The following is a 23792-nucleotide window of genomic DNA, read 5'->3' on the forward strand; positions in this document are numbered from 1 at the left end:
CATTCCTGCACAGAGTACCTTGGCTGAAATAAGCTTGTGCCAAGGACTGACTTTTCTCCTAAAAAAGGAGTTGACGGCTCTTTGGGCTGGAAAGGGGAGAAGTGACTATCATTTCTAGTGTGAGAAAGCTCTAGTAGTGTATCATGCTGCTGCCAATATGAAACTACTTAGAAAGCAAACAAACAGTGTTTTACTATGTTGTTCTGTGCATATTTGACAGTCCCTGAACAGAAAATATCTAGACATTGAGGCAGTCTTTGGAGAGAAAGGCTTGATCAGTTTTCTGGCTGCAAGCATGAAATGTACTACTTCTGAAGAGAAGAACTGGCCATGTCAGAACCCAGGTTTCCATTGTGCCATATTGCCACCTCTGTTCTCTCTTATTTTGTCTTTTGCTAGGTAAATGATGGTTAGCGATATGTAATATATATTTCTGTAATCTTTACCTTTTTTGAGAGATTATTTTTCGTTTCTAAATTGAAGCAGTCTTGCGTTTGTTTTGTACAGTGTAAAGATGTCTAGGTATTCAGGTGGACAAGTCAATTTTCTTTTTCTTTTTTGTCTTTTTAGGAAGCTTGTGTGTGTGTTGTAGTCTAGCCTCTGATACTCCTGATGAAATAATGTACTCCATATATTTTTTACATAAAGGTAAGATAAATCTGTTAAGTTATGCTTTATTTTGGAGAATGTCACTTTGCTGAAAGAGTCACAGAATGCCTTGCAAAACAAATGACTACCAAAGTCAGTAAGTTACTGTGGCTGGTGTTTAAAGACAGCAGCTGCAAAGTTGACTTTCCTGCTGCAGCTTCCTGCCTGATGCTGAACAAGTAGCTTCAAACCAGTGGCCTCCTGAGTGGCTATTAATTTGGTCCCTTATTCCTAGCCAGACTTTCCGGCGTGCTGAGCACAAACATTAATGAAATCTGTGGGAGCTTGCAGGTGTGTTGTACTTATGCCATCAGGCATTTGTATGGGAAATAGAGCCAATAACTTTTAGCTTGAATGTCTGTTTAGATTTCCAGTTCAACATGTCATTTTCACAGCAAGAGGTGCAACACCCACTGACTGTAAGAATAGCTGCTATGTAAGTGGTGCTCTAGCTCTTCATTTTAAGACCTATGTTTTTTTTTCCTTGAAAATAATAAAGAACATTGGTTTTATTCTGATCAGAATAAACCTCATCATTAGCAAAATCTTTCTCGTTTGATACATGGAGGGGAAGGGCGAATTATTTCTCAACTGGGAAGCTGCATAAGATGGAGTAACTGTTCAAGTGGACAACGTACCTCTGTTACTTTAAGTGTTTCTGTCTTGTGTCAGGAAACTTCATGTGTCAGAGCTGCACTAACATGTTGCTTTGCTGCTGGAACGTTGTGGGGTTGAATGAACTGCATTTTTGTGTTCTTGAAGGCATGAACAAATTGGAACAGTCTATTCTGGGTGTGGCAGCACCCTGCATTGTACTGCTATGAAGGGCTGATTTCCCCAGGCGTACTAGATGCATAGGTAAAGGGTGATTGCGTTGCCTGGAGACAACCATGGCCCTTCTACATCCCTGTGTGTACCAGGAAGAAACTGAGGATAAATATGGTGACATTGACCAGCTGCACCTGAAATTACCTTCATGGAATGGAGTTGTTTGGTGCAGAGCTGTTTGTGGATTCATGTAAGGTTCATCAATCTTACAAGAGAATTTTAAGACTGGTCCTGAGGTGCCGCACAGAAGCAGTGGTATATCAGGTCCTTGAGCCACATTTTGGAGACGTATAAGGAGCTCAGTCTGTGCTGCAGCATCTGTAAACTCAGAAGGAAGCTTTTTGCCCCCTGTTAAAGCACTCACTTGTAGTATAAACACAAAAGTCATGATGTTGCAGGTGTATTCTGCAGTGCTGGTATTAGTTTGCATGTGTTTGTGTTGGCAAGTAACAGGGTGGTCATCATGAGTATACTGACTCATTGCAAGCAAACTTCAGTCAATATCTTGTGTGAAAAACCGTTTGGTTGAGATACCACTTCATCTGTAGTGTTGCCGTTGGTCTTGGAGGTCTCTTTTTTGCTTTGAAGTATAGATAAAGCATACCTCTCTTCTAGGGTCAGGAATCAAAGTCCTGGATGAGTAGCTGAAGCATGGCTCATGATCTACTTTTTTTCCTCGGTGGTCCTGTAAATTGTGGATCTATCATCTTATCTTGAATTTTCATGCAGTATTAAGTAGCATCATGATCATGACACCATTCAGCCTTTAGGATACTGCAGCATGGAGATTTGGAGGCCAGTCGTCTCCTTAGTTATTTTAATTTTCAGCTTTTCTCAGAGATTGAGGAAGTTTGAGGGCTCTGTCATTCTTACTGGATACCAGAAGTAGTATGGTGCAAGTCTAGAATAAAGTAACAGCTGTGCTGATGCAAAGCCCATGCAAACACAGCAAGTCTGAAATTAGCCTATGTTTAAACAGAGCTGAACTAAGTTACAGCAGTAGGGCATGCAGGTAAACAAACTGGAAATTCTTTAAAGCAATTGAAAGACCACCAAAATGTGAAACACAGCTATGTAAAGGATTTGTGTTTGGGGTTTTTCTTCAGGGAGAGGTGTTTTTACACAAGCTTGCTCTGGGATGGAATGCTTCTTTAAACATGAACATAGGCTGTGCAGTGCATGGCCAGTTTCCACATACTAAAGAACTGCATTGTGTGGGTGCAGGTCTACTAAGTATGCAGCAACTCTCTTTAGGATGAAGTAGATCTGTCTGTGCAGACAAGCCTGTAAAACAGTCTAAAATATCCCTGTTTGGGTGTATTGGCACTGCTAAAGTTTCTAGCTATGAAGTCATACTTGGCTTGTAACAGATGGTGTTTATTGTTTGGGTTTTTTAAAAGTATTATTTTTTTTCCCAGGTTACAACAAAACTTTTACAGTTTCTCTAGAAAGAACAGAATCTCATCAATTGAAGGAAGTGGCTTTTATGAATCTTGGTAGGTTACTTGTGTTACTTCCCTGTGTGACTGCCATTCACTGTCCCCAGTAGGGAGACAAATGGCTAACCCTTCTCTAAAAGGAAAGGATTTTTCTTTCTTGACTTTAGGTAGTTGTGTTACTTTGCTGCTTTTTTTTTTTTTTTTGCTTAACTTTTATATTTGGCATTTTATACTGCAATATCTCACTATTAGTAAGCAACTTCCTCTGAAATTGCCTCAGAATCTGCTCTGGAGATCAGCTGCTGAGTTTTTGAGTGTCTCAAGCCTCTTGAATACTCCCCTGGAAACCCAAATGTATTGCTAGTGTTTCCTGTGTTAATACAACAGCAGCTTTTAATTAACTCCTTTTATATTTCCTAGATATAATCGATTCCATGAGAGAGAAGTGGGCCAAGTTGGGAATCATGTGAAACAGACTCTTAAACCAAATAGGTGAACAAGTGCTAAATTGACCACTGTTTTTTCTTTAAATAGATTATTATGTGGCTGCTTATTTGCCTGGACAGTTCCTGCACCTCCTGAATATTCAGCATCCTGACCTGCTGTGCTATAGTTTATTTCTGACAGGTATAGTGAGACTGCTGCTTGAAGTAATTTTATTGTTGTAGTGGAAATCTGTTCATATCATGAAAGTTGTATTTTTCAACATCAGCTTTATTGTACAGTGTTCCGAGGAAGAAGGAGAGAGATTGAAAAAATAAGAATGGTGTTTTTGCCACTTTCCATTTTAAAAAGAGAATCTGAAGTGATACTGCATATTTCACCTATTACGTACTTCTAGCTTGTTATGAAATGGAAGAAGACCTTTCACTGAATTTGAAATTGTTTGCCTTGGTTTCACAGTTTCCCTTCCCCCATCTTTGCACATGCTTCTCAGTCCCTCCACTGTTCTCAAATTTCACATGGAGATGTAAATTTGATTTTACATTTCCTTCCTCCAATTGAGTTGCTCTAAATGTCTGTGTTTGGAGGGTGTGGGGAGAGGAAATCTGTGTTTCCTTCACCTGATCAGGCTGATGCAATTTGATTTAGTCTCATCTGAGAGGCACGTTATTTCATTTCCAACGAACGTGTCTTTATGGGAAGTGGGTTATTTTTGGAAGGTGGGGAGGGCCTTTGTTTGAAAACAGAAATCTGTTCTTCTGACTGGGTGAAGGAGAGGTAAGTAGTGGGAACTGGTGCAGGGGCAGCATCACGGGAAGCTTAATACCTGTTGTGTTAAGAGTCTTAAGAGAAATACTGGTAGCAGCCAAATTTTATGTTCTTAGTTCTTTTTATTCTCTAACCAATGTTCTTCAGGTGAGGAAGCAAGAATTGACATGTTGCAAAACTGCTCTATCCGATCCCCACTCATGTCAACAGTCTTGGATTGCCACATAGGAAGTATGTATGCCGTGAGCATCAGAGACAGCACCTTACTACAGTTCCTACAGAACAGCAAACGAGATAGCGAGAGATTGGCAGCTCTACATTGTGCTCTGCTGCACTTCCAGCACACGGAAGACTTGGAAATGCAGGTGGGAAAAGACCTTCCTCTAAGTTTTTTCAGTGACTGATGTCTTATATGAAGCAGGGTCAGGGCATGAATAATATCAACCAAAGAAGAATGGAAACATTCAAGACCAGGTTGGACAGGGTTCCGAGCAACCCGATCTAGTTAGTGGTGTGTCCCTGCTCACTGCCGGGGGGTTGGACTAGATGACCTCTAGGGGTCCCTTCCAACCCAAAACTTTCTATGATTCTGTGATTCACATATAGCTTGTGGCAGTGCCAAGAGGCTCATCAACTGGGCTGCCCAAACTGCTTTATTGGTCAAGGCTGTCCTGAAAACATTTATCTCTGTATCACTACTTCATGCAAAGTGTTACTACCAAAAGCAAAATTTCTACAGTCTCTTACAACACATGCTGAAACAAAGAGATGTGACAAACCCTGTTCTCATTCTGACAGATTATTTGGTGGATTTCTGAGAACCTGTCAACATGTCATTCTTTTGACCCCATTCAAGAATTTATCATTGGTAGGTATTGCTTTTCCTGCATGCTGAATTTTCCTGCATACCTTAGTTGTGACTTAAGGAGAAGCCACAATGTCACAAACTGACTGACTCTCTTTCTGAACTTTCTGGTTATGATTTATGTTAACTGACATGCATTTTGTGGTGTTAGAGACAATATCAGTAGTTTAGAAGATACATAGATCTCTCAAAATCAGATCGGCAGTAAAACTTTTCAAATGCATTCTTCTGTCTAGTGGGACAAATAGATTTATCATTATTTTAGGTCACTGGAGAGCAAATTCTCCATCTGGCTCCCGTCTTGGATATCTGGGATGTAAATAATTGAGACTGGAGCAGAGGAATAAATCTCATTTAGCCCAGCCCATTTTTTCATAAGGATTTGGCATATCATGATATTCTGTTCTAATAGCTGATTTCTCAGCCTAGCCAGTGCCTGTCCTGTGCCCTGAGCCTTTGTACAAAGGACCCCTGCAGTGCTGAGCTGTAGCCAAGCAGCTGACCCAGCCCTGCAGCCATCTGGACTTCTCTTCCTCCGTTTGTGCACAGAATGGGACCAGGTCCACCATGGAGGAAGCTGTTTCAGAGACAGCAGCAGGATTTGTCCCTAAATAAGTGTTAGATAAGGAACAGATTGTGAAGCCTACTCTTGTTAACTGATAGTTTATACAATCTTGCCCTTATAAATATTTTTATATTACATTCAGCCTCCCTGTACTGCAGAATGTGTTCAGAAACTCACAACCTGGATAAACTTTTGCCCTACACATCACTGCTTGACTGGATTGGGGTAAGATAACAGCTGGTACTTTAATTAATAGCTAGAGGGAGTCTATTTTTCCTCCTTTAATAAAACATCTAACTTGTATGCTTTACCTTTTCATAGACATGCTTAAATCCATATCTATGCTTTATACCTATTTTATTTTGTCAAGTCTTAACCTTAGTGGTATTTTCCATGAGTCCTATTTTTTGTCAAAAAATAAAAGCATTTATAAAACAAGAACGGCTACTATGATGGAACGGATGATTAAGTCTCTCAGTTTTCATAATGAGGTATTAATTGATTGCTTATTATGAGGTTTATAATGAACACAAAATATATTTAACCAGCACAAAACTATGCAGTTATTTCCAAGACAAACAATATCAGGAGAGTTAAGATTTATGAGTAAGTTTGCAGAACTAAAATAACTTTAGGCAAGACCCTACAGTTAGAGCAAATAGCTTATTTAACTTCTTTGATCTGACTTTGATCTGTTCCAATGTTGTCTGTTTTTAAATGAGGTGAATGAGAAAACATCTTCCATATTTCTTGGCAAAACTGAATGTACGGTTTTGGCTAGCTACCTAGTTTCACAAAGGAAATGGGTAATGGAGATTCACTTAGCTACCCAAACAAGCCCATGTTTTGTGCTAAATGATTTATATTCTTATCTGTATTTATAGATTATCCCTGGAGTAACATGTGCAACAGACATTATTTCTCTACCTGTGTTAGAGGTAAGTTCCAGTATAAAACCACATTTGTATTTGCAGGTCAGGAGCTTCTTTTTGTGGGGTGGGGGTATGCTAAATACTAATGAAGCAGTGTTCCCACAGCCCTATCCAAAAATAGGGGTGAACAAAAAATTGCCCTGTTTGAAATGTCTTATGCATTTACTAAAATACCAGCTGTTCAGACTTAGGTTTGCTAGCTCAAAGACGTGTTTTTTCTGAAGAGACTTCTTCCAATCAACAGGGAAGGTCCTCCAAGAATTAATTCTTGTTAGATTTGGTTGATACCTCTTTGTTTTGTGACTTCATTAGCTGGAGGTAAACTTGGCATAACAAGGTGTGTCTGGATTTCTACATATCTCTACCTATACCCGCTTAAAGGGATATTTCATTGTGCTGCCATTGGTACCAGTGGTTCGTGACCCTCTCACTTTGTTTTGTCCAGAGCATCCTGTGTTTGCACTGATGTCAGGGCTTTGACTACCTAAATCTAGACAAATTTGCCATTCTGTGATTCTGTGAAATTCCTGCGTGGCCTGGAAAAGGTGGTGAACTGGATGGGGAGAGCACATGCTGTTTGGGTGGGAAATTGTACTTTCCATTGAAAACAACACGAATGATTCTTCTCGTCTTCCATTCTACTCCCTCAGCTCCAGTTTAGAGTAATACTTGAAATTTTCATAAGTGTTCCTCTACAGAATCTGAAAGAGGCTTTTAATAAGCAGCTTGTTGTGGAGGGCTAATGGGAAGAGTCAGAGTTTGAACCCAAGAGTACCAGCAACATGTGGGAGTAGACTCTGGATACATGACAATATTGTTTCATGTAGCACTTTAAAGAGGTGAGAGTCTGTTTCCTCCCCAGTGCTTATAATTAGCTCATAAAGCTTCAGCATTCACAAAATCTTTTAAAATCGGTGAAATTACCCACTGCTCACTCACTCCACAACACTGCATCACAGCTGTGCTGCTACAGATTCATACAACTGCTGTCGGGGAATCGGGCTTTGCAAGCTTTGCTTGGGAAGGCTGCCCTGAGAGCTGGGACACCTGGGAAAATCAGATCTTGAGAAAATTTGTTGCTAGATAATCCCTGTAATTCACTGAGGTCAAAGTTAGCAGGCCTTTAATTTGTCTGAGATTGAACCTCAAGCCCCCTGGGGGCAAATGCCTTTAGCAGCTATACTTCCTGATTGTGGAACTCATTTCCTATTTCTGTCTGAAACCTAAACAGATTGAAAAGGTCAGAGTTGAGCTAAAGACAAATATTTCCTGCTACTTTTGGCTCCAAATTGCTCTGACTCTTAAGTGAGGACAAAGATGATAATACACAGGGTAAGGTTTAGCGCTTTGGCTGCTTTGTACCACTGTAGTGGCACCAACCCACCATAGCTGGGGTCCAGCTGGTCAGTTGTTGGGGTTTCAGTTGGTGCGTGTTGTTGTTGGCGTTGCAACTCAGACCCTGGTGACAAATCTGGCCCTATAAATAGTATCTCTTCTGCAAAGATTTTATGGCATTTCACAGAAACAATGGTGAATTGTCACTTTGAGAAGCTTTTTGGAGTTCCAAAGCCTGTGAATTGTTGAGAGCCTTTGGTAGGGCTATGTGCATATTCACAAAAATTGTGCTATTTGGGTAACAGGTGTATAGTTATCACTAAATTCCTGTTCAGCAAGAGTTACTGAGAGAGTTTATGAGAAAGGGGGAACAGTTGGAGTCCGATTGTCAAAAAGCTTTACATAAGGATTGTAATTAGTAAGAGTCTGGTTGTTTTCTCTTTTTTTTTCTTTTTTTTTTTTTTTTTTTTTTTTTTTTTCCCTTTTTAAACCCAGAAACCAAACTTGAAGGGGTGCAAATAGGCTTGGTCAGAAGGGGAGAAGGAACGGGCAGGAGGAAGAAGGGAAGAAAATAGGAGGAGGTCCAGGAGAAGAGTGAAGATGTGTAGTGCAAGCAGTTGTCAGAGACATCAGCGCAGGAAAAGGCAGCCTCTCCCTCATGCTGTGCTGAGCCGGTGGGGTGAAGAGTCACCGTGTAAGGAGTAGCTGCCTGTGCAGCTACATCGTTACACAGCTCTCTGAATAGCTTCACTGCTGGGGAGACACAGCACTAGAGTTCCCAGGGAGAGCACATGTGCCTCTTAGAAGTCATTAGCACCCTGCATCCTTTCAGAGGGGTACAGCAGAGAGCTCTCTTTGCCTTCAGTTAAAAGAACACTACTTATGAGAGGCTTTATGGGAGCTTTTACCATTAAAACTTTGCAACCTGGTAAGGCCTTGCTTTGACTTCTAGTAATACAATGTCTTTTAGGTGTTCATGTCAGGCATTAATTCCTGACTCTCTAGAAACGTCTGCAAAATAAACACAACCTAAGACGAAGTCTTCTCTTTCTAGTCCTTGCCCTGATGATCCTCAAGAAATAAGATTTAATTAAAATAATCCGTTATTTTAAACGTTTGACTTTTTAATGAGAGCTAATACAGTGCAGATTTTCAGTGGTGTCTGCTTTTAATTCTGAAGGTTGCCACTTCCTGTTACAGACTCAATATATGAAAGAAACTTGCTGTCTTGCTTCCCTCCTTCCACACATGAAACAAAATCCAGCGTGGCCTGAATGCAATTTTGCAATGGTGGTGCTGTCGCAGTTGCATAAATTGGTCGCTAGGTGATACCCTTGCACTATATTCTTGGTATTTCTCTGATTTGATATTGGTAACATTTAGGCAATGCACTGCAGTAGTAGGTTGTAGATCTTGTTGGTTAGCTCGAGGAGGAGAACATACAGTGCCATATTGCACTCCTAGTTTCCAGCTGCTAAATATAATGAAGCAAAAAAGAGATTTATTTTTCTCTGCTGCAACTACAACAATAAAGTGACAATTGGCGCTGGCAGCGAGAGGGAAGTGGCTGGCAGGATTGAGTCTCTGCAATTTATTTTTCCTTAGCAAATTGTAGTTTATAGTAGGAAGTGGTTTTAAAGGCTTCTGTCGTTTTCTTCTGAAGTTATTGTCATTGTAGAAAAGTAGGGGGGAGAGAGCAAAATCCAACATGTTAATGCAAGACAGAAGAATACTGTGAACTCAGACTTCTCTTCCTTCAAATGTCACTACTGTAGTGTCTGTATGGGAAGGTAAATGTGTATAAAGAAGGGCAAGAACAGCTAATACTTGTTTCTTAAAATGGCCAAAAATAATTGCCTTAATCTCATCTCTTCCTCAGCAATGATCACATCACTCCGCATTTATAAACAGTGGCTTCAAATCTTTATACCCAGTCCAAGAAACAGCTCAGGAAACCAGTGTGTGTTTGTTTGGGTTTTTTCCTCCTGTCAGCTCACAGCTGAGTTTAAATTAATTTCAGCATTAGAGTCAAAGGCTTTAGAATTGCTATGGAAATGTTTGCATTTTGTTTCTTTTCTGGGATGAGGCACTGTCACTTGAGGTTGGCAAATGGATGTTTGCAACATAAGTATTAATGCAGCTTGAAAATAGTGGCAGCCTGTGGCTGCTGGGGTCATGGTGGTGTTCCTCTACTTGGAACTACTAGAAACCCAGAATGGGATTTGTTTGACCAAATGTAAACATTTACATCTAAGTCAGCTGCCTAAGGCTCCTTTGACAGTCAGCGGAAGTCTACACAATGCGGTCAGTGTAGTCTGTGGTGCAGTTCTTCCCATCCCAAACATCTGAAATAGGTCAGATGAATTATGAACCAGAAGTACTTGTTTCTTCCCAGTGACTTAAAAGGATCCTAAGGTGGCAAAGTATCTGCATTACAGGCACCAAATCTTGACCTCCCATTTAAGTAAGTGCTACCCCGATGTCAAATCAAGGAAATGAAGGTACTGGAAAAAATAGTGTAACTGGTTTTGTTTAACTTTTTTCACTTAGATTGTTATGAAGCTACATTAATCGCAGTTCTTTCCAATCACTTTGTGGGAGTGTGGTTAGGTATTTAATTAAGAGAGCAGCCTGTTATTCATGTTTTCCCTGCAATACTTTGCAGTTCCAAAACTCCAAAGGATTCTGGGAGAAACTCAACTCAAACTTGGAGAGTGTGAAGTATGCAGAGCCACACTTGCATTACCACAGTAATGTGCTCAGGAGGGAATGGCGTAACCTTTCAGAAGAGGTAAATATGCACACACTAAAGCAGTCTCCAGAGCTGCCTCTGAAGTGGATGTTTTAAAGCCAAACACAGAAGAGTTAGCTTTTTTTTTTATTTTGGGGATGAAGAAATGGGAATCTGACCATGAAAAGTGCAAAGATTTGCAGTCATTTTACTTATAAGGTGATTGCCTGTAAGTCTTACTCTGTTAAAATAACACGAGAAACTGAGCAAAAGCAGAGCTTGCATGTACCTGTATTGTGGCATGGGTAATTGGAAGGTGGGTTGAAGCCCCACTGTGCATTTTTTCCACTCAAAGGGAAAACCAGCTTCATTTCTGTTGTGGTTTAACTCCATCCCAGCCAAACCCAGCACAATTTCTTATCTGCATTTTATCAGGGAGTATTTTAATTGGCCTTCTAGTTTGTTCACGTGGGGATTTTTGTTTGTTTACAAACCAGAGAGAGGAGAGAAGAACCACAGCATATTTGAGGAATATTTTTGAAAATGCCAAAAAGTAGGTACCGTTTTCTATTATATCTACCCTTTCTTATTTTAAGTATGTTGAAGGATTTGATGTGCCATTTCAATAGTTGATTAGGTATTTGATTAGGTATCTTACTATAAAGAAGATTATCCAGCTGAAAATAAATTATTGGAATCCTTGTAATCATTACAGCATGATCTGAAGTATCCAGGCCTCTAGAGCTAGGGAATTTATGGTAGACAGGAAGAGTTTTTCTTATGCAACCCAGACAGATAGAATTTTTTTAATGCTATTTAATATCTTTACTAAATGTAGTCACATGCACAGTTCCTGGATTTCTTTAGCTGCCTTTGAAAGATCAAAGGGTCATTTAAGCTTTTTAATGTCCTTATGAAATCCTTTAGACTAATGCATATGAAACAAGCTGATTTTTTGTTTCAAACCCCAGGGTGCTTTCTCATCTGGACACTTGGGACTCTGGTAAGTAAAACTTGTCTTGATGTAGGCCTTAGCTGTAAGGTTTATTACAGTATTTCCATCTAGCTGTTGTTGGCTAAAAATAAATTGCTGTGTGTGTTTTCAGCACTGAAGAGTTTGAGGCATTAAGATGAGCAGTTACTAAATTAGAGGAAAACTTTTTCTCTGATAGTAGTGGTAGGTTAATACTGACTAGGAAACCTTTGAAAATAAAGTTCCTACTGCCTATTGGATCTAACAAGATAAGCAGTAAACGTTTGTCTGCCTAAGGATTCTTCAAGATTTTTCTCCTGGAGCAGAGTATCAATGATGGCATGTTACTGTTGAGTCTTGTCCACTTATAGCTGCCTTTGCAATTCTACAACTCATGTACAGTAGGAGATTGTGGCTGGTGAAAAATCATACTGTAGAGAAAGCAGACATAATGAATTTCCCTAGGCCAGGAACACTTGAGACTTTGTGATGCTCAGTTCCTCTGTCATAAATGAGTGAAACTGAATCTAGTAGTAAATTATGTTCCTGCTGTTCGCACATCAGTGCCTTCTATGTGCCCTGCTACTGTGGGCTGTGAGATTATGCTGGCGTAAGTGCTGCTCATGCCTTTTATTATGAAGAATTTTCAGTGCATTCATTTCCAGCCCCTAACACTGGTCAGCCACGCCACTGCTGGTTACTGCTGTGGGCTCTGACGTTGAGGGACCTTGTATTAACTTTGCTAGCCTCAGGTTCATGTTTTCCAAAGGTGCTTACTGATAAAGAAGTCAGATGTTTAACTGTTACTAGGGAATTTCTAGATAGCTGCCAGCCAGCAACAAGCATCAATGTAGTATATCTTCCCTGTAGCTTTTTCTTCAGGTCCTTTAAAATCAAGCAACACAGGTCTCTGTGCTGCTAAGTGGTGCAGTAAATATATTTCAAGGTGAGCAAAGATGGCTGGGAAGAACTTTGTAAAAATTTAGCACTTAGATCTGTGTTGACTTGATTTTATGCTACATGATGAAATCATGCTACATGATGAAATAGGAGATTGTTTTTCTTTGTTAGTAGACAGGAAGCACTGATTAGGAAATACAGGGCATTATACTTCAGTAAATACTATAACCTCCTTCTATTTAGTTATAAAAGTTGTGTTCTTTTACACAGCGGTCTGCAAATCTGAATAACAGAAGCAGCCAGACCATGGGAGAGAACCAGGAAAGTGGGAGGTGATTCTGTGGAATATTTACTCTGTGTCTAGCCATTTCCTTGTAAACCCATGCAGCTGTTTGGGCTTGTTTGTTAATGACAAGTTCTAAATAGCATATGCATTTGCACTAGTGTTACCAGAAGGTTCTCTGAGCCTCTTTGCTCCGTGGAATCACCACGCTGCGGTAACTCTCCCTTAAATATCAAAGAAGAGAGTAGTGTAAATGAAGTGTAAAGTGGTTTAACAGGCTTATGTTCCTCTATGCTGAGTGTTAAGCACTTGAGGGAGAAGATAGGCAGATACAGGGTTATTTTCCACTCCTCAATTCTCTCTTATGCAGGCCTTGAATCTTCACTGTCTTAGTTCTGTAGGTGAGCAGATCAAACCACAACTTCTGTTTGTTTGTGTATGTTTCTAAGTACTTTTGAAGCTGGCTGAAGTCTCGTGGTGTTTCTATAGCAGTATGTCCTTGAATGATTCTTGCTCTGTTTATTTCAGAGGAAAGGCTAGTACCTCTCTTTCAAGAGGAAGATTATCAGCAGCAATTACTAATGGGACTGGTATGTGCTTTTGTCACAGTGTGCACTAGAGGACGCACAACCTCAACAAATGTAAAGAGTAAACTTACAAGTTCCAGTGCTGAGTAGAAGCTCACTCAAAGTAGCTATGGGACAAACATGGTATTTCCTAAGTTTTAGAGTTCATACTCATGATATTATATCATCTTAACATCTCATGATATCATAAGGCATCAGGGAAAAACAGCAATGGAAAGTTGATTTGTCAAAATGCTCTTTGCATTACAACTTTTTGGTTTTTGCCAGCTTTTTGTGTACAACTTTTCTTTGGCTAGAAGCTGTTATTTCATCCTTCTGGAGTTTGTCTTGGTCAGTTATTTTTGGGCTGCTTTACATCCTTAAAACATGTATAGGTGAATTCCCCATCCACTGCTTACCTCAAAGAGAAGATCACAGATCTTCTTGCTCCTCAATTTAACACCTTTTTTACTGTCTTCTTTTCCTTTTACCTCACTTCTGGGACTGTTACGGCTATTCTGAGGTCCCTTCCTCTTTTGCACTGTTTTCACTGATGATGTCCCCAAAGGATCTACCATCCTTATGTTTCTGGGTGATAAATCATATCTCCAATCCCTACCTGTCCTCCCTCTGTCTAAATACACATCTTCACTTATCTCTTGTTCTCTTACTATGAAAAGCAAATAAAACTCGTCAGCATGCACTGGAAGGTCTCAGCACTGCACATGTGAAGAGCATATCAACACTGTCCTGTCTGTCCAAATCTAAGGCAAATTTTCATTCTTTGCAGTCTTGTCCCCTTGTTTCCAAGTTCTGCCTCTCATTCTCTGAAGCTTCTCTACATTCCTTCCCTGCAGTTTATTCAGACAGATCCAAAAAGTACATCGCTGCTGTCCTTTGTCTATGCTTTCCTAATATCTATATTACTGTCCTGACACACTAAGATTAACCTACTTGTAAACTGCTTGAGACAGAGATTTTATTTGCCTCAGTTTTTCTCTGAGCTTTGAAGCAAGTAACGCTTCATAGTAGTTGTCAGCAAAGAAGCAGCATGGACTTGAGTTGCAATCAGAAATATGGGAGGTCCGAGAATATTTCAGAAAGGAGAGGGTAGGGAGTGGCATGGACTGTATGATAACAAACACCTGATTTTAAAGACTTTACAATTAATGTTTAACTTGAACTTGCCATTAATCACTCTGGTTCTCAAGTTCTTGGCTACTACCACAAACTGTACTTGTGCTAGTTTTCTCTGTCGTAAAATCCCTCAGGTTTATTTGTATGTGATAAATACTTAGATTCTCAGGATTCAGTGTTCATATTAAAATCATTCTTTCACCCTGTTCCCTTGGCTTGACCCAGACAGATGTAAGAACCATAGGCTTTTTTTATTCAATGTCATTGAAAGTTTAATTTAGCACTCATTTTGCTGAATTCGCACCAAGTAACCATTTTGAATATTCAGATCTGCTGTTGAATTAGGCAAGCTTGTATGGTAGCTTGACATCTCACCCTGAACTGGAGTTTTGTAACTGGGAAGGTTTTGTTGTGCTAATTTGTATTGTTCAGGCCCTGCACCTGGTGGAGCTTTTGTATCTTTTTGAAGATGCCACCAGGACACTGAATTGTTGGCTTTTTTTTCTAGATGGTTGCTCAGCTAAAGGATCACCTTATGAGACATCTGCAGTATGTAGGAAAAAAGAAGATTGACCAAATAGTTTTGGATTACGTTGCAAACCTGGTTAGTTTGATTTCATGGTCACTATTGTGAGCAAGCATGTATTTGTTGGGGGGGTGGGTATTGGGTATGCTTTGTGTGTATATAGCATATGTTTGGTGGGAAGAGGTTGTTTTTAAGATGTTTAACCGTATTTTGCTGCTTACTATGCTTATATTGATAAAGGACATAATAATACTTAAACAATATTAAGAGGAGTTGTACTGGTCACTCAGAATACAGAAGAAACAGTTCCCTTTACAGCTTGTACAGATACAGGCTACTCCCAGAAGTGAAAATGTGAACTCATGCTGGAAGTTGAAAGAACAGTCTTTAGATCCATTGTGTTTCCTGTGGAATACATTGCTGCATGTTTTGAATAATGAAAGTGCCATCGGAGGAAATAAAAATTAAGAAAAAAAGGTTTCTCTCCAATATGGCACGAGAGTAAATCATCACTACTCCTACATACTGACTTTGACAGGCTTTTTGTGAGTGTAACAGGAGACAGTTTTTTGCGTGAAGAAATCCATATGAACTACAGTGAAAACTTGCTTTCCAAATTCTTAATTTTCTGTCTTTCATCCTTTTAAGAGAAACTTTAAAAAAATCAGCTGTAAAAACTGTGACTGTTGTGCATAGAAATTATTGTATCTGGTTTTGTCTGTCTCAACATCAAATCCTTTAAGTGCAGAATGCAGAGTCCACAAGAGCTCACATGGCAACTAGTAAATCGTGTTCTTTGTCTTTGAGCTAACCCTGTCACCCGATTCAGCAGAAACACCCCACAGTGCTGTTTTCTAGGGATGGAAGTCTCGGGGAACAATCTTGAGGGTACTGGTGCCTGCATCTTTTCTGAAGTCCTGTGCAAATTGGTTGTGTCTCGATGTTACAATGTTCTTTGAACCACTGCAGTTTCCACTCAGGTTACAGACTTTTCTGTTCAGGCCTTAGTGGACAGCTCAACAAGTTGTTTTACTGGTACTACGCAGGCTGTTTTCTGTATCTTTACAGAAAGGAAAAACTAGTGACTGATTAAAATAGAAACAGTACAGCATGAACCAAAGCTTTGTACCTGAAAACAGTGCTGAAAGTGGAATGTTTTTTCTCCTTTCATTTTTTTCCAGTTATCATTTGTTCATTCTTAGTATAAACTAAGATTAAAAAATATGAAACACCTATGCAGCCTTGATCTGCAAGACTAAATTATTGTAGACGAAATCTTACAATCAAAACAAATCTCAGCCCTCCCCACCAACATACTCTGACCTCTAAAGAAATTTTTTTTTTTTTTTAGTGTCACTAAAAGCAAGAATTCTGTCAACTCAATTTACAGACTTCCCATTCTTGGACAAACTACTATAAACAAAGATAATATGTTTCTAAAAATTGCTTCTGCCTTCTGGCTGGCGCATCTTAGGTGCTGTTTGGAAATCTTCAGAAATTATTTCCTTGTTAGGCTTGGGTTTCCCCTCATCCTAGTCAGAAACTTTTAAATCTTAAACCTTTCTGTATCCTAATGGTTTGGAAGTTCTTCAGGGGAATGAATTGTTTTGATTCTTCCAACTGTTATGCAGCACGTAGCTGGGCTACTGAAACTAATGAAACAGGGAGAGACTTTAAATTATTTGCTTGTCTGCTTTCATAAAATGTTTTTTTATTGCATTCAGGAGCAAAGGAGTGGCTGACAATAGGGCTCCATGGTGTGTAGCCACTGTATAAATCAATTGCAGCTGAAGTCAAAGTAGCCAAGACACAGGAGCATTAACAGTTTCTTATGAAACAACAACCTAGTGGCTGGTTGCTATCAGAGAACTGTATTTGTATACAGAGAAGTAACCTGGGGAAGTGTGAATGAAATGTCTCAGTGGGAATTCCCTTGTTTGCCAGGGAGGTTTGCAGAGCTTGAGTGTGCCTCATTACCAGTTCACACACCACCTAGCCTACTGTAATTGTTTGTATGTCCATATTCTCTCTTCCCTGCAAGCTCTTTATCTTAGCTTTATTCTATATCTGTTTCTCTCATTCAGCAGAGCAGGGAAGGGGGGAAATAACTTTGAGCAGCAGTGTGACATTTGCTACCCTGACAGCAAGTGGAAGAGGAGGCAGAGTGAACAGACAGCCTGTGGCACAAGAAAAAGACAGACCAGAATAAACTGCTGACATTTCTCTGAAAGTCACTGCAGTGGCTGCAAGTTTTTGGCTGATGTCTGTGGCTAGCTGTCATCTGATGTGGTCTCAACTGTGGAGGAATAGAAGACAGGCACTATTTGGATTTGAGTTTCCTCAGAAGGAGGAGGACTGCCTCATGTCCCCTGTGCAGGAAGGAATCTGGCAAGACAGCACCCTGTCTTACTCCCATTCTCCTTTGCTCTTGATTCTTTTCTTCAGCTGCTTCCATGTCTTTCCTGTAGAAACAGCCACTGGAGCTGTGCACCTGTGGTTCCAAATGACTTCAGTGAACTTCAGTCTACTCGGCAAGGTGCTTTGCAAATGTCAGCCTAGACCCTACTGCATGCACTGTCTCATGGTTGATCATGTTTTCCCTCACTAGTTTAGGCTTCTGATACTTGCCCGGAAAAACCTCATATTGTATGTCTTCGTTACTAAATGCAAAATGACTTTGCTGTGAAGGTATGGGTCGGGTTTAGCTCTTGGTTCCCCTGGATACCCACTGCTAGCTGTGGAGAGGAAGCTGTCTGTACTCCCTCTATAAACCAGATCTTGTTTCCTTTCTCTCATGCACATCCTGTGTGTTATATACTGAAAATAGTTTGAGACATGGTTTCTCTTTCCGTATGTATTTTCTACGATGTCCATTGTGGCTGATCTCCAAAGTTAGTAGTGCTGGTGGTGAGGGTGTCACGCCACAGGCATGCATGTATTTAAGACTTAAGTGTGTTGCGATAGCTAGGTTGACAATGACTTAAGAAGTTGTTCTCTTTCTATACCCTGTGAAAGCCGTACAGTTTGCTCTATTGTTAAGCAAAGAATATTGATTCTGGAGTATCATACCCATGAAACCAATTTTTATTGTACAAATAAGAAGAGCTGATTCTGGAGTTTGTAAGCAGCTTTCCCTCACCTCAACGCTGATCTTCAGATCCAGCTGTAGCTGCTAATGCAGGGGCCGTAACTGCACCCTGTGTGCTGGCCAGAGATGAAAGTCATTCCGGCAGCAGGTGCGGTTCTTGTGACCCTTCTCTGAAAACTGGAAATCACTCATTTCCTTGAAGACAAGTGGAGAAAACTTTCCATACTCTGGAGAGATTAAACTAGAGCTTTCCACTGTATCCAGAAAATATGAAGATGGAAAGTATTAGGTGGTTATCCTGCGGGGGATAGCTGTGCAAGGCTGGATGGAGTGGTGGAGGGAAAAGGTGTGCTACCTTGTAGAGGTACCTTGGCCAAGGTACAGAGGAAAGCACTCGGGAGCATTACTGAAGACCAATGTTCCTGTTCTGGCCTTTGCATGTGAACCTCTCCTGTTGTGTCCTCTTTCTCTTTTGCTTAGAGCCTGTGACAAGTTAGGGGCTGGAGGGGGCGGAGCCTATCAGGAGAAAAGAGAGTGGGGAAAAGGATTCCTGGATTCTGGCCATCTTGGTGAGGGAAAAGGGTTTGTAACTTCTCGTGACACCTCTCTGCAAAACGGGGGTCAAACTTGCTTCCTGAGAGTTTCCTGGGATTGATTGATTGGTGCACTTTGAGGGCTGGAGATAAAAGGCATAGAGGAAATGTCTCAATTCTGTTACTGAGATGTGGAAGTGGTTACATGTGACAACTGTGAGGGGCTGGCTAGAGGAAGTCGTTTCAACTCTTTAATGTGTAGTTTCTCTCTTTCAGCTGCAGGAGCTTAGAAGGCCCAAGTGAGAAACAGGGCTTGTGGCTTTTGTGTGCTGACAGTCTGTACTGGAGGTCTGCCTGGAAGTGCAAAGAAACAGCAATATGGTCCAAGGGATTGTTTTATGGATAAAAAGGAAACTCAGTAGAGGAGGAGAAGCATTTGCTTGTCTCATCTTTCCTCCTTGCCAGGACTGGATTTGTGATTCCTCCTGCAGACTTTTTTCAGCAAACCAAGTAGTCTGCTGTCTTTAGCAGCATCCAGTTTTGTCTGGGCCCTAGGGACCTTTCCTTGCCAAATGCTCAGCCACCTGCACATGCGTTTTTTGCTTTCATGGCAAACAGATCTTTGAGACTTTGATGCAAGACTGTGAGCTCAGTTGATCCCCAAGAAGCATGATGTGTTAAGATGCTGCATGTTTTGCATAATGCCTTGATGAGCTTGGAGCACTTACTGTAAACTTCTAGAAAGGGGCAATTCAGTTACAATTCAAATTTTAATCAATTTTACAGTTTAAGCCCCTAGGGAAAAAGAAGATAAATACTGAAGTCTTCGTAGGAATCTCATGATAAGTTTTTAACATAACCCGGTGTGTGAAATGAATGAAGGTCAAGGGCCTGCTGTACGCAGGCTCCTAGAAACATTCAGTCTTGTCTTTTTTGTTTTAGCTGAATCTGGTACATCGAATAATGAAAGAAGTTTGGAGGAGATACCAGCTTCATTCCTGCATCTTCTGCTTGTGAGCAAGTCATTTATAAAGTTTTCAGCCTGCTTTTTAAAATATGGGCTTAATAATTTTGGTCTTTAACAATACTACTTGCTTAAACAGTCAGTGCTTACTCTACTGTGAATGTCAATATGGCTGTCATTTATTTTTTTTAATGATCCTGCTCTGGCCCTCTCTTAAGCCAACATGAATGTTAATCATATAGGCCGTTTTACAGCTGGAGTTCAAAGTTGCTGAGTTTGCAGTGATCTCAAGCTGACTAGTGGGTGTTGAACACCTATAAAAGCCAGATCACTTATACCAGCACTCAGAATGTTTCACCTGTTGCTGTTGATACCAGGTCCTGCTGAGAGACTTGTAAATATGTAGTAGTGAGGGAAGGAGAAAGGGGACACCATAGAGACACTGTGTGTCAACATTTAGATAAACAGCTAATGCTGTTAGGGGACAGACACCTAAGCAAACCAGATAGCATCCTATGGCAAGTCACCCAAAATGCATGCATTTAGTGCACATGTGGCACAACAAACTGACCATATCTCTAGGAGAGTGTGGGCATCTCAGATTCCTAATATGTTGGTGCTTTATTAAATACAGTGATGAGAGAGGAAGTACAGGAGAGTTTGCAGTGTTCCACATCATGAGTCGGATTCTGGAAGCTGCAAATGGCATGTGCATGCCTTTACCTCCTGGTAAGTCCTATGTTTTTCTGTTTTAATCATAAGTGAGGAGAGCAATGCTCCGAATTCCTCGTGGAAGAGCAGTAGTTGCAGCACATGTCAAGTTAGTTTTGGCAGTACTGAAATCTGTTCAAGACAGTTACAGAGGGGAAGACCCTCCATAAACACCTGCAAGTGAAATGAAACAAAACTGAATGGTTACTACAAATATAGACAACACATCGGAGGTTTAGTTCTCTGTTTTCAGATTCCAGTGGAACGTTTGGGCACAGTCCTAGCTCAGAACTAAGATTTACACTTCTTTCATTTATATGTTTTTCTTAGACAGCTGGACTTTAGTATCATGGGCTACAAGGGAAAATCCTATCCTGGAACAAAAAAAAGAGCGTTTTTTCTCATGCTGTTGCCCTGCTAATATTTTTTTGGTTTTATCCTGGAAGGATTATCTCCAGCCCTTACAGAAGAGCTGATCCTGATAGCAGACCTTCATCTCTTAGAGCTCCTCGTAATTGTTAGTCTTTTCAAAGCACTTGCTTATTTTTGTTAGGGAAGGACTTCTTAACTTCTTAATGCTTTCTGGTTCTGTTTGAATCTTTCTAGTTTGTATTTCCTGATCTGTCTTCAGACTTCAAAACACTTTTTGGTATGAGGTTGTCCCTCAAACGTAAACTGTGTGGGCGCAAATGCTGCCATGTAATGGAGTCACGTGATGCAAGACCATCATCTGGCTGATGTTATGTGAGAAACTGAAGTCTTAACCCTGCCTGTGGGAATGTGTGGGTGGCAGCCACATGCTGAGGGTGGTGAGGCCTCAGTTCTTGATTAATTGGGAGGAAAGAGGGAGATAAAAGACAAATGAATAGCATGATTCAGATAAAGGCAACAGCTTGGAGATGTTTAATGACTGTGTATGACTATAATGACTGTTTTTAGTCCCCTTGCCTTTCCTCTTTCTGCCAGGATTCTACCTGAGAGGGCTTAAATAAGACTACATGACTTTGGATAAACTGATTTCCTTATCAACTAGAAGTTAAGGAGAGTGTTGGCTTTAGCTGGAGTAATGCTAGTCTCTAATGCAGACTTAGAAAAAAAAAATACTGTACAAACAAGTTTGTTTCTCTTTCATAGGTTTTCACACTCTGCACTTGGGGCTTGGTGTTCGATGTCTCCCTCTGCACACCCTCCTGCACTATATTGATAATGGAGTTTTGCATTTGACAGAAACATGTGTTAGGAAATTGCTCAAAGGTACAGTGAATTTCACGTGTCTCATTTGTTACCAGCCAGCTAATTGGGAGCGCTGTCCTTTCAGCCATTCAAACTCAGACACAGGATTTACTGCCCAGAAGACTCAGTTCTTCTTCCACAGTGCTTTTTCAGTGAGGGCAGTAGCTGATGGTGTTCCTGACAGGAGAAAATGAGGGCTCAGACTGTATGATTGAGCCTTACTGTAGTAGACAAATATCTGTTTGGGGAGAATTTGAGTTTAGAATTTTTCCACTTGAGACTTCTTACAAAAGTAAATACTGAAGATCATCGTAGAATTTGTTGGGGCATTTCTGAGACTCTGTGGAAGTGCACACCTATGGTAAGGAAGTTAGTCTGCTATCCAGTCCTCAGCTTTTGCTTTAATTATGTTTGAAACAAGATAGTCCTAGTGATGGGATTGGCAAATGGCTTGAAACTCAGTGCTATGAAGTAAAAATTCAAAATAAGTAAACAAAATCACACCTGACCCAGCATCGCAATATTTTTAGTAAATATTGAGGTTGTGAATATTTTCTAAATATATCTTAAGGTTACCTAAAGGTGGGAGCTAAAATCGGTTCTGTATGAACCCATATAATCATCAAGAGGGTCCTAAGGCTTTGGAACGAAATGGGGAGTAAGGCAAATTGGCCATTGTAGGCACAGTGGGCATCACAGCCATGTTAATCTTTTCAAGATCAGAAGAGAGGCAGAGAGAACTGTAGCATAGGTTTCCTGGGATACAGCAGCACCGTGATACAGGTCTCCAACAGTAATGCACTTCCTCACAGCTGCAACCACGTTCCCTTGTAATGTGCTATTTCTCCAGTGTTCAAGGGACACAATATGCAGTATTAGTCTGTTCCTGGTCTTGGAAAACGAAATATTGTAAATATGGGAGTTCTAGTTAGTCAAAATATGTTTCAATTACTCTATAAATTGTTACATAAAGTGGTGAAGTTATGTAGAAATGTACAAAAAGTATTTATATAAACAGTATAAATATAAGTAACACTCCCAACAGGCATTATTTAAAAAAAAAAATCTTCGTTTCATTACAGAGATGATATTCAGAATGTCTTAAATTAAAGTTGAAAGTGTTAGTTATGTGGTTACTGCTAACGGTGGTGGGGTTCTTTTTGTTTTTCTTTCTCTTGTAGATCTGGACGACACTGAGAAGAATGAAAAGCTGAAGTTCAGTATTGTCATGAGGCTTCCCGAGGTAACTAATAACTTTGGATGTCATTTCCTGGATTCTGGAATCGATTGGAAATTCCTCCCTGTGCATAGGATCAGGCCAATGGAAGACTTAGCTGTGATTCAAGTGGGGCACAGATACAGCGCGAAGCTCCACAGTTTTTCCATCTGCTGCTCATGACCTGAAGGGTACCCCAGCAAATTAAATTATAGACTTGTCCATAGTGTTGTAGAGGGTTGCCAGTACCCTGCAGGAATCAAACAGACAAGACTGACACTGTTCTGTTGAGTACTCACCTGTGTGAAGCAAGAATGGTTTTATGGGGTTTAAAGAGGATTTATTTTTGTGTGTGCATGTGTTATAGCGTCCACAAATGCCTTTCTCACTCATGACCTCTGCATTTGGTTTTATTCATTTTAGCAGATATGTTCAAAAGCTGGTACAGTAAAAGCTGTAAAATCTGATCATACCACAGCTCTGTGGCGGGGATTGAATCACAAAGTCTCTGAAATCTCCCAGCCTTGCCCATTGGTGAGGTGACTCGTTTAGCCTCATGTTGGAACTAATTACTGATGCTTCATTAAAAGGCCCAACAGAATGGGAGGTTGACTTCTCCTTTTCCCCTGTTGTTGGTGCACACCACAGTACTGTGGAGGAAGGACAACATCTCAGTGAGCAGGGGAAAACCAGGGATTCCCCCTCGGGGAGTGCCTTGCTGTAGAACAGGCTTTTCTCAACATAAGTTGCTTATTGTTTGTTCGTTATGGGCTGTTACGTATAGTTCAGATGGCCAGAAGTGCTGCTTTGGTTTTCCTCTAACAAGGGCTTCTTTATTTGGCATCAGTTTTGAGAAGGGATAGGGAAGGAGAACTCCACAGGACGTTCTTTGTCCTCTGTATCTTGTTTTGGGCATGGTTTGGTGAGCTGGGGTCAGCGTGGGGCCTCTCTGAGCTGTCAGCCCCAGGCCTGGTGGGTGGGGGACACCATTCCACCCGGGCTTTGACGTGAGGGGCTGAGCTGTGAGTGCTTTAGGGGATGTGTACTGCTAGTTACACACAGTAGACTCAGTGCCTTATTGTATCTATTTACAGCTTTGGGAAAAAA

The 23792-nt window shown here is 40.6% G+C and overlaps 1 protein-coding gene across 2 annotated transcripts in view; it reads left to right on the forward strand.

Moving 5' to 3' along the window:
• The window catches only part of LOC104128574 (gamma-secretase activating protein), a 48050-nt gene that overhangs the window by 21144 nt on the left and 3114 nt on the right, over positions 1-23792 (forward strand). For both annotated transcript variants that reach the window (XM_035896848.1, XM_035896849.1), the window contains 16 exons: positions 571-648; positions 2895-2972; positions 3450-3542; positions 4275-4492; positions 4926-4995; positions 5700-5782; positions 6442-6495; positions 10490-10615; positions 11053-11108; positions 11527-11558; positions 13240-13301; positions 14923-15018; positions 19504-19574; positions 20160-20254; positions 21371-21490; positions 22651-22712. In XM_035896848.1, coding sequence (XP_035752741.1) covers positions 571-648; positions 2895-2972; positions 3450-3542; positions 4275-4492; positions 4926-4995; positions 5700-5782; positions 6442-6495; positions 10490-10615; positions 11053-11108; positions 11527-11558; positions 13240-13301; positions 14923-15018; positions 19504-19574; positions 20160-20254; positions 21371-21490; positions 22651-22712 — 1394 coding nt within the window. The remainder of the gene's footprint in view (positions 1-570; positions 649-2894; positions 2973-3449; positions 3543-4274; positions 4493-4925; positions 4996-5699; positions 5783-6441; positions 6496-10489; positions 10616-11052; positions 11109-11526; positions 11559-13239; positions 13302-14922; positions 15019-19503; positions 19575-20159; positions 20255-21370; positions 21491-22650; positions 22713-23792) is intronic.

The sequence above is a fragment of the Egretta garzetta genome, unplaced genomic scaffold (genome assembly GCF_000687185.1).
Source record: "Egretta garzetta isolate BGI_Z169 unplaced genomic scaffold, ASM68718v1 scaffold156, whole genome shotgun sequence".
Classification (NCBI taxonomy): Eukaryota; Metazoa; Chordata; class Aves; order Pelecaniformes; family Ardeidae; genus Egretta; species Egretta garzetta.